The sequence below is a fragment of the Natator depressus genome, chromosome 1 (genome assembly GCF_965152275.1).
Source record: "Natator depressus isolate rNatDep1 chromosome 1, rNatDep2.hap1, whole genome shotgun sequence".
NCBI lineage: Eukaryota > Metazoa > Chordata > Testudines > Cheloniidae > Natator > Natator depressus.
Genome location: NC_134234.1, coordinates 3093146 through 3104407, shown reverse-complemented (window position 1 = coordinate 3104407; position 11262 = coordinate 3093146). Strand labels below are relative to the sequence as shown.

Sequence of the window (11262 nt, the reverse complement as noted above, 5' to 3'; positions counted from 1 at the left end):
CAATGGTCCCTTCTGACCTTAGTATCTATGAATCTATGACTCCAGTCTCCACGAGTTCCTGTGTGTCGGCTCAACAAGCCCAACAATGGTGGGATCCCGGGGGGAACCACCAACAGATCTCAGCAAGGACACGTCCATGGGGAATCATCCAATAAGGGGTTTTCTAGTACTTCAGCAAGGTCCTTAAGCACCTAACTCCCACTTTGTGTCTCTAGGGGCCCGGCTGAGAGGCTGGAACAAGGTGGCTATTTCCATGGGGGATTGCCAGCTATGAGCCCTCTCCTGGAGCGAGGTGCCTAGAACAGGTCAGCACTTTCTCGTGAATCTAGCTCTAGCTGATTTGCAGCAGAGACATAAATAGAGGACTCCCACATCCCACGTGAGTGCCCTGAGGACCAGGCAAATGGCTATTCTGGTGGGGGGCTCAGTGTCTCCAGCTGGAGCTCTTGTACAAATAAACATTCAATGGAGCACGGATTTGAATCTGATTCTCCCACTTGCCACGTGAAGGTGTGTGGATACACCTGTCTCCCTTTGGGGGGCTGGAGGCGGGTGGCATTTCAGCCCCTGGGTTGCATCTGTAGGGCTGTCCCCAGGCTCGGAGCAGCATGGCCCTGTGGCCCTAGTCAGTGATACAACCCTTGCCATCAGAGCAGCGTGGCCTAGTGGCCAGGGTCAATAGCGGCCCCTGATATCAGGGCAGTGCAGCTTAGCAGCCAGAATTAATAGAGCTAGTGAGTTGGGCCACCGCCCCAGAGAGGGTGGTGGGCAAGATAGGGGGAACCGGTCCCTCCCTCTCCATCAGGTTCCAACCTAGGGCTCACCACCTGCTTGACAGGGAGCCCACTGAAACACACCAAGCCTGTCTCCAGTTCTGCAGCCACTTCCCCACCAACTTTCCCTGGGTCACTTCCTAACCAATTCTCTGCAGTTTGCCATCTCTAGGTCTCTGTGGTCTCTCCCCTCCCTGTGGCATCTCGAGCCTGTGTGTAGGGCTCTGTCTCCTGCTGTCTGGCCTCCGTGTCCTGGAACCAGCACCACACCTCCTTCCTCACTGGTGGTCACCAAGACTGAGCTGCTCGGTGGCCTTTTATAGCCTGTCTCCAGTTGGAGCATGTTCCCCAGAGCTGAGGGGGTGTGACCTCCGTGGCCAAGAGAGAAGTTTTATTAACCCCCGCAGCACTGGTGAGGGGTTGCTACACCCCATCACAAAGCACTAAACCACTGGGCTAGGGGACGGTATGGGGATCCACAAACACAGATGCACATGCGCACACACACACACGGGCCCATGTGTACACACACACAGCCACGTGCACACATAGACATGGATCCACATTCAAGAATGCCTGTGCACACATGTATGCTGACACATGTGCACAGACACAGATGGACCCACATAAGCACACACGCACACACGCCCACGTGTGCACACACACACAGGTTCACACACAAATGCAGATGCACGTTCACACACACAGATGCACATGCACACATACACACACACACATGGGTCCATGTTCAAACACACACATTCCCAATCTGAAGGCCCCATCCAGGAGGCGGGGTCTGAGCACCTCTAACAGATCAGGCCAGCTGATGAGATGCGGGGGAGACACCTCATTGGAGAATCCCACCAGAATTGAGGCCTGAGCTGAGGCTCTGAGCAGCCCATTAGCTGGGGAGCAGCGTCAGTCCCCAGGTTGCTTTGTGCAGGCCACTGACAGAACCTGAGGCTCCTACAGGGTCAGGCAGCAGATGAGCTGGGGTTTGAGAAAGCAGCGGTGTCTAAGTTCGGTATTTACCTGAGTGCCTTTGTGGATCTAGCCCTGGCCACCTTTCTGGAAGATGCTTTAGTCAAACACAAGTTAAGGTTGTTCAAAGCCGAAGGGGCTGGCTGGCGACGCTTGGAGGAAACAGCCAAGTTCCCGGACGTCCACCTCTCACTTTTAAAGAAAGCTTTGCTCATTTATTTGTACAAGGAGAAGGCTCTCTGCATCAAAAGAGGTTTTAATCTGCCCTTCCCATCCTCCAGTGACTGCAGTGTCCCAGCTGCTTGCCCTGGCAGTGCCCCTTCCTTAGCTGGCTGCTGTAGCACCATGATGGGACAAGAACAGGGTGTGGTGCTGTATGATTGAATATGACCATTTTTATTATTGTTGCGACCATGATTATAGAATTGCAACAAAGGTTGTACATAGTATGTCCTGTCAGGTGTCAGTGGGGAAGTTATGATTTGCTAAATATGATTCTCCTCTTTATATGCATGTATCGCCTTTGTGTCTGAACTTATGGTTATTGGTGATGTACTGGTACCAGAGGAGCAATGCCAGTTCATAGCCAGAACAATGATGCTGGGGGCGGGGTCATGACTCCCAGTTCTTTTTCTCAGCTCTACCACTGACTTATTATGTGGCCTTGGGCAAATCACTTTACCTCTTTGGGGCTCAGTCCATCCATGACATGGAGATAATGCTGCCTAGCAGCCTAGCTAAAGAGCTTCTAGATGTAGTGATCAAAAGCATCATGCAGAGTGTATGTTAGACTCAGCTTCCCTGTCCAGCTTCAGCCCCTGGGCAATGGGTGCCCTGTCGTTCCAGATAAGGTGTCGTGTACGTGTGTGAATAGCCGGCTAATGGCAGGTGTGCTGTTCATCTCCCTCCCTGTCAGCGACCGAACTCACCCCAGCCTCCGCCCAGCATCCCGCCTTCCCAGCTGACGCAGGGGCTTATCCTTCTGCCTCTCTCAGCTGTTGTCCTCGTAGCTTCAAAGCAGATCTTTCCTTGCCCTGCCCCTGAGGCCTGGCTAAGGGCAAAGAGCTCCCAGCACATCCCCATTGCTGGGACCCTGCCAGCTACAGGCCCCAGGAGGGAAAAAAGGGAACTGAAATCAAAACAAGTAATCCACAGAATGGTCGCTTGCCTCGGGAATTTGTAGCTGAGTAATAGGGACAGGGTCCTGGTGGAGTAGGGAGAGAATAGGGGGAGAAGGAGGTTCTGCTATGTGGGAAGAGGACGGGCAAGGGGCAGGGTGTCAGGGGTCTAGTTACCTGCAATAAGGGAGGTGGAAGCCCTAAGAGTTTATGTGTTCTACACAAACAAATTCCCTAGTTTGTCACCCTGACAACGCACAGTAAGGCCAGGAAAGGCTTTAATGTCTCTTTGAGTATCCAGTCAGTGATTCAGGGAAGAGGGCCCAGCACCTTGTCACCAGCCAGCTCTGCACGGAGCTCGGTCTGAGAATCAGAGCACCAGGAGAAAACTTTAGGTCCCTTTATGAGTAAAGAGCCGGATCAGCCTGTTCCGGATCTGTTTGGTCCTCACCCCATAGATAATGGGGTTTAGCATGGGGGGCATCAGAAGGTAAATGCTGGCAATGAGAACGTGGAAATGCAGGCCTATATTCTTGCCAAACCGGTACATGAGGGCGGAGAAGAGACATGGGATGTAGAAGGCTAAGATGGCACAGAGATGGGAGCCGCAGGTCCCACAAGTTTTGAGACGGGCATCCTTTGTGGGAAGGTTAAAGATGGCCCTGACGATCTGGGTATAGGACAGAGCAATAAAAATTATATCCAGACCAAATACACAGATTACCACAGAGAGGCTGTAGTAATTACTGACATGGATTTCGGCACAGGCCAGCTTCACCATGGCCATGTGCTCGCAGTATGAGTGGGGTATGATGTTGGTTCTGCAATATGGCCACCGCCTCGCCACTAGAATAAAGGGGACCACGAGCATGCCACCACGCAGTGCCATGCCCAGCCCGATCTTGGCCACCACGAGGTTTGTCAGGATGGTGGAATGTCTCAGGGGATCACAGATGGCCACATAACGATCAAAAGCCATGGCCACGAAGATCCCAGACTCTGTTAGTAAGAAGCAGTGAAGGAAGTACATCTGGGTGAGGCAGGCACTGAAATCGATCTCTCTGGAATTGAACCAGAAGATGCTCAGCGTTTTGGGCAGGATGGACGTAGACAGGACCAGGTCGGTGACAGCCAGCATGCAGAGGAAATAGTACATGGGCTCATGCAGGCTCTTCTCCGTCTTCACAATGAAGAGGATGGTGAAGTTCCCCAATACGGCTATGACGTACATGGTGCAGAAGGGGATGGAGATCCAAACATGGGCCGCCTCCAGGCCCGGAATGCCCAGCAGGATGAAGGTGGAGGGGTTGGTGAAGTCGGTTGTGTTGGAATCTGACATGGAGTAGGGGAGAAAGTGTCCAACCCTGAGGCAGAACGGTGTCTCCTGGATGTACCGTATGTTTCCCTCTCTTTGTTTATGCGCCCAGGATCTAGGATTATAGTCACAGTGGAAATGCCTGGATGGAGAGACAATGTTAGCACTGGAAGCTGTTGTCATGGGCGAAGCAGATTTTTTGCTCTTCGCACACTGTGAAATGACATTGTCATTTATTCAGAGAAATGAATTATGAACAACTGACCCTACTAATGCTGGTTCCCTGTTTTATGGTGCTCCATGTGTCAATAAATCTTACATGTCATGGTGTGGGAAACTTTAATAGGCACCAGTAGGAAACATAAGTGTGGATACTTGTTATCCCTCATTCTTGCTTAATTCAGTGAATGGCAGACTAAGAACCCATGCTGTACTGAGTTTGCCATTCACCCACTTGTTCAAAATCTGAGAGTTGAAGGAACCAAAGCTTTTCTAAGAGTTGAGTCTGGGGAAACGTTTGAGCTAGGACACATCTCAGGGAAAAAAGACCTGGACTTCATGGAAACACCTCCTCATTTGCAGTAGTAGCCAAAACAAGACAATGTTCACATGCTTAAGGAATAGGGTGGAGAAAACCCTGCTGTAGACATGCACCGAGTTTTGGTCACTCAGTCTCTATAAAGGACACAGTAGATAGAATGGGGGTTTCCAAGGCAGTCTATGAGAACGGGGGAAGCTGCCATAGGTGGACAGAATGAAAAGTCTGGGACTATTTAGTTTAGAGAAGAGGCAAAAAAGGGGGCATGTGACTGAGGAGAGAAAAGTAAAGAATGGAACTGATTCCATTAAAATGGACAAACAGAGAACAATTCGCTACCATTAACATCTATAGAAACAGTGCTTCAAAAGAGCTTCTTCTCCAAAGCTGAGGCAAATTATCAGCAAAACTGATTAGGAGGAAAATATTACACAGAAAACCAGGAATGAAAATTGGGAGTTCTTTAAGAAGAGTTTATTAGATTGTTAAAATGTCACAATTCCACAATCAAGAAAGTGGACAATTTTGGCTAAAAACCTGGTTCAGTTGCAAATTTATTTATTTATTAAAGGCAGTTTATTAAATTTAAATTTACTAAATAAAATTTATTTATTATAAGAAATGGGGGGAAAGGAAAATATATAGAAAGCAATACATATTGGAAGTTATGAAAATTGATAAGGGACCTTAAGGAAATCAGGGAAAAATCCATTCTCGACATGGCTAAGGATTACAAAAAGGAGGTTTCTAAGCATACTAAGAACAAATGAAATCCTAGAAAAGGCATAGGGCAATTATGAGTTCAGGAAATAGTTTTGTTCTGCATTCGGAAAGAAGCAGTATGAGGTACTCATATCACATGAGATGATGAAATACTTTCCAGTCCATTAGCTGTTAAGGAGGATATAAAACAGCATCTACCGTAGAACCTTAGAATTATGAACCACAGAATTATGAACGATAGATCAACCACACATAGATTTGGAATGAGAAGAAAGCAATCAGGCAACAGTAAATCCAAAACAAAAAGAAGGAAAATTCAGGACAGTTCTGTGTTAAATGTAAACTATTACAAAATAAGGGGAAAATATTTGACAAGGTTCCGATACAAGGGACAAGATGGTATAGGATTAGTTAAAAATAATTTAGGAATAGAATTAATGCCAGTCAAGAACATGGTTTATGGAATACAGGTCTTGTCAAATGAACCGAATTTTATAGAGCACATGCTAAATAGACTAAACACTGGCAAACTGTCAGATCTAAGAAAGCAGTTGCCAACGGGCCATTGTCAGTAAGTAGGGCTGTTTCTAGTGAGCTTCGGCAGATATCCGTTCTACGCCCAATGCTATTCAATATTGTCATCAATGATCCGGAGATAAATGGAAAAAAACTGCAGATAAAATTTGTAGACGATCTGAAGATTGCAACAGTGGTCAAAAAGAGGCAGCCAGGGCAGGAATAACGATTGATCTGTAATGTTTGGTGAGCTGGTAAATGCAAACAAAATGTTTTAATGCATTCAAACAGCCTAGGACACTTTATTATCGAATGCAGGGGTCACTGTGGACAACCAACTCATCGTGAGCTCCCAGTCCGATGCTGTGGCCAAAAGGTCTGATGCGATCCTTGGATGCATAAACAGGAGAGTGGTGAGTTGGAGTAGGGGAAGGGTTTTACCTCTGTATATGGCATTGGAGAAACCGACTGCATCCAGTCCTGCGGTCCACATTTCCAAAAATAGCAGATGGTGCAGAAAAGATCCACCAAAATGACTGGAGGCTGGAGAAAATGACGGTCACTGAGAGAAAATTAAAGAGCTTTATCTATTTATCTTATCAAAAGGATGATCAAGTGGAAACTTTAATGGGGAGAAAATCGTGGGTACTAAAGTTCTCTTTATCTAACAGAGAAAGGCAGAGCAAGACCCAATGGCTGGAAGCTGATGCCAGTCACATTCCAGATAGAAATAAAGGCCAAATGTTTAGCACTGAGGATGAATTACTGTTGGTACAAACTATGAAGGGAAGTGCAGGATTCTCCAACTCCTCATGTCTGGAGATCCAGACTGGATGCTTCTCTGAAAGATCTGCTTGATGTTTGTCTACATTTAAAATGTCACAGCTGCACTGCCTTACCACTACAGTGTAGATACCACTTACACCGATGGAGGGGGTTCTCCCCTTGATGTAGGTAATTCACCTCTCTGATAGGTGGTAGCTAGGTTGATGGAAGAATTCTTCCTTCAACCTCATGCTGTCTACACCGGGGATAGGTTGATATAGGAGTACTGTGTCCAGTTTTGGTCACCAATGCATAGGAAGTTTGCATTAGCAGAAGCATAGCATGAAAGTCACTGTAGCTGATACTACCACTCTACTCAGCACTGGTTAGGCCTCAGTTGCAGTACTGTGTCCAGTTTTGGTCATTACTGTATAGAAAGGATGTAGAGAAACTGGAAAGGATCCAGAGGTGAGAGAAAAAGATGGTCCAAGAATGGAATGCAAGCAATACAAGGAAGCTGAAGAAAATGGAAATGTTGGAAAAGAGGAGATGAAGGGGGGACAGGACAGCAGTTTTCAGATATTTGAAAGGCTGCCCTAAAAATATGGAGAATATTGTTCTCATAAGAATGGCCACACTGGGTCAGACCAAAGGCCCATCTAGCCCAGTATCCTGACAGTGGCCAGTGCCAGGTGCCCCAGAGGGAATGAACAGAACAGGGAATCATCAAGTGATCCATCCCCTGTCACTCGTTCCCAGCTTCTGGCAAGCAGAGGCTAGGGACACAATCCATGCCCATCCTGGCTAATAGTCATTGATGGACCTATCCTCTATGAATTTATCTAGTTCTCTTTTTTTAACCCTGTTATGGTCTTGGCCTTCACAACATCCTCTGGCAAGGAGTTCCACAGGTTGACTGCATTGTGTGAAGAAATACTTCCTTTTATTTGTTTTAAACCTGCTCCTTATTAATTTCATTTGGTGACCCCTAGCTCTTGTGTTATGAGAAGGAGTAAATAGCACTTCCTTATCTACTTTCTCTACACCAGTCATGATTTTATAAACTTCAATCATATCTCCCCTTAGCTGCCTCTTTTCCAAGCTGAAAAGTCCCAGTCTTATTAATCTCTCCTCATACGGAAGCCGTTCCTTAACCCTGATCATATTTGTTGCCCTTTTCTGAACCTTTTCCAAATCCAATATAAACTTTGCTCCAGCCACAGCCTCAGAATATGGCCATGTATCATACATCTTCTAAAACCTTTCGCCCCAAAGGATCCACTGTGACACTGAAATACAGTCACCCTGGGGCTGGAGGCCATGAGCCTGAGTAGGGGAGGGAGGGGTACAGCAAAGAGGGACATTTTAGCCGATGATACCAGAACAAACTCATCACCTGTGGCAAGGGCCCTGGGTTGTGCAGAAGAGAAAGGGACACAGACCTCTTCCTTATCTCATCACATGCATGTTGCACTGGGTTTTCGAGCAGGTGAGTGCCTCAGCATGAGATGGGTACCTGTGAATTCTGAGACGGAAGTGTCTTCCCTGGGAATCCCCCTCCGGTAGCCGTGTCCCAGACTTCTCTCACCCAAGCATCTGCAGCAACATCCCACGCCAAGAGCCGACACAGGGGGTGCACCGTTTATAATATAGCTCTGTGCTATCCCAGTGGGGTTTGCTTGGCCTCGAGGGAAGAAATGGCATCTGAATGTAAACAGGCTGGAGAGCAGCCTGTCTGCGCTTCTGTGCTATTTGTCCAGCTTTAGGAGTAAACAGTAATTAAGCGACCTTCCCAAGGTGAGATGAGAACTCTTGGGCTCTCCACTGAGTCAGAGAGGAATTAGCTGCTCTGTGCATTTGTGTATGTTTAACGATTATTGTTAATTAGTAAGAAAACTAGGGATAATACCTAGATCTCCCTAGGATCTGATTCCCTCTAAATGCCTGGGATGTATAGGTAGATAGTAGCTAGATAGATCTCCAGACAGATGACTGAGGGGAAACATGAGCAGTTTTAGGAGGCACATGGGGCTATTGCTAAGGGATCACAGATCAGTAATTCTCATCAGTAACTATCATCATTCTGTGCAGCACCTTTCACTGAAGGATCATCAAAACATCTAGCAAAGGAAAGTTACAATGAACGTATTCATATTTTACAGATAAGTAAGCTGAGGCCCAGGGAGACTTGACTTGGCCAGTGTCACACAGAGAATGACAGAGACAGCCCAGGAGTCCTGACTTCCCTGCTCTAACCACAGCCTTTCTCTAAGTAACTGAGAGTGTGACAAGCATGAAATGGATTCAAGGTCTAGCTGTCCCTGTTTATTGGGTCAGTGTGATGGATTTTTCGGGGGGTAACCTGGAACTAGGATCCAGCGGAGACCTCTGGCATAACAATCTGGGTTCTGTCTCACACTGTGAGCCTGTGACAGGCTGCAATCCTCTCCAGGTCATGCACTTACACAACCAGGGACATTGCCAGCTGAGTTACATGAATGCTTTCACTAGCCACTCCTGAACCAAAAATAAAGAGGTTTCAGCCAGTTCTCTGAAGTTCCCCAGCCTAGGACCCCAGAGCTGTATCGTCTTGCCCTGGTCAGAAGCATGGCCAGTGTAAACGTATTACCCAGTCTGCCCCTCCCTCAAAGTGGAGAAGACACAACACAATCACCTGTTCCTGAGCGTAAATCTCTTCTGTATTTCAAACATTCAAGTGTTGCAAAACATTGTAGTGTTACGCCCATGCGTGCTTGCAAAGTTCTGTGTACCTTTGAACACTTGGTAGATCAGCCTAGTTATTAGAGGGGTTTTTCGCTTCATCCTCTCCCCTGGTTCTTGTCACGCAGACAGAGAGCAACAGACAAGAAGTCCAAAGTGCAGACATTACAATGTTTATTGGGTTTAGTTTCCAAGCAAGCATATTCCGAAGCACTTCACACCAATCGGGCTTATATTTACACATCAATAGAGTCTGTTCCCCAGTATTCCCTTCCCAGCTCTGACACCACAGATACTTTACTGTGTGTCCCCCTTCCTCAATCCCACCTCCCATTTCCAATTCCCTATTCCCTCCTTCTTAGCCAGTCCAAATATACCGGCAGTGCATGCCCCTAGCCACACCCCTTACAAATTATGATCATGTTCCGTTCTGGAGGGTCTTCAGTTGGGGTCTTTGTCCCACCTCTTTTGTATTCCATGGGAGGGGTAAGGATTGCAGTTGTACTCTGGTCAGTGCAGGCATTTCTTTGGTCTTTTAGTGTTTTATTTCCTTCACCACCACCACCCCGCAAGCCCCCTTTGCCCCTTCCTTTGTTTGACCTTGCTTTAAGATAAGGAGTTGAGACAGCCACCAAGTGTGTGCTCATATATTACACTCCCACCATACCCTGTAACACTTTTAGCTCCATCCCTTATCTGTCTCATTGTACTATAAGTCCCATCTGGTTATGGGAAATGTAACACATAGCATCTTTGTCTTTTGTTCTTCACATATATTAGTGAGGATGTAAAAATATTGAAAGTCAAACCCAAAATTCTATCTAGGGCTAACAAACAGGCTTATAGCTTAACACTAGTGATCTCAAAAGTCAGGAAGTGTGAAGTGTAAAGGGAAATTATGTCTTACTAATCTATTAGAGTTCTTTGAAGGGGTCAACAAACATTTGGACAAGGGGGATCCAGTGGACATAGCATACTTAGATTTCCAGAAAGCCTTTGACAAGGTCCTTCACCAAAGGCTCTTACTTAAATTAAGTTGTCATGGGATAAGAGAGAAGATCCTTTCATCGATTGAGAACTGGTTCAAAGACAGGGAACAAAGGGTAGGAATAAATGGTAAATTTTCAGAATGGAGAGGGGTAACTAGTGGTATTCCCCAAGGGTTAGTCCTAGGACCAATTCTATTCAACTTATTCATAAATGAATGGTGGTGAAACACTGGAATGCGTTACCTAGGGAGGTGGTAGAATCTCCTTCCTTAGAGGTTTTTAAGGTCAGGCTTGACAAAGCCCTGGCTGGGATGATTTAACTGGGAATTGGTCCTGCTTCGAGCAGGGGGTTGGACTAGATGACCTTCTGGGGTCCCTACCAACCCTGATATTCTATGATTCTATGATTCTATGAAATGATCTGGAGAAAGGGGTAAACAGTGAGGTGGCAAAGTTTGCAGACAATACTAAACTTGTCAAGATAGCTAAGACCAAAGCAGACTGCGAAGAACTTCAAAAAGATCTCACAAAACTAAGTGATTGGGCAACAAAATGGCAAATGAAATGTAATGTGGATAAATGTAAAGTAATGCACATTGGGAACGATAACCCCAATTATACATACAATATAATGGGGGCTAATTTAGCTACAACTAATCAGGAGAAAGATCTTGGAGTCATCGTGGATAGTTCTCTGAACATGCCCACGCAGTGTGCAGCAGCAGTGAAAAAAGCAAACGGGATGTTAGGAATCATTAAAAAAGGGATAGAAAACAAGACGTAGAATATCTTATTGCCCATCTATACATCCATGGTACGTCCA

General features: G+C 46.4%; 1 protein-coding gene across 1 annotated transcript; it reads right to left on the bottom strand.

The window, feature by feature from the left end:
- Positions 1-3181: 3181 nt before the first annotated feature.
- On the bottom strand, positions 3182-4343 carry LOC141999461 (olfactory receptor 52M1-like). The gene is given in 2 exon segments (XM_074972937.1): positions 3182-3265; positions 3267-4343. Coding segments are annotated over 2 exon segments (1029 nt in total). The 5' UTR covers positions 4212-4343.
- Positions 4344-11262: the final 6919 nt, after the last annotated feature.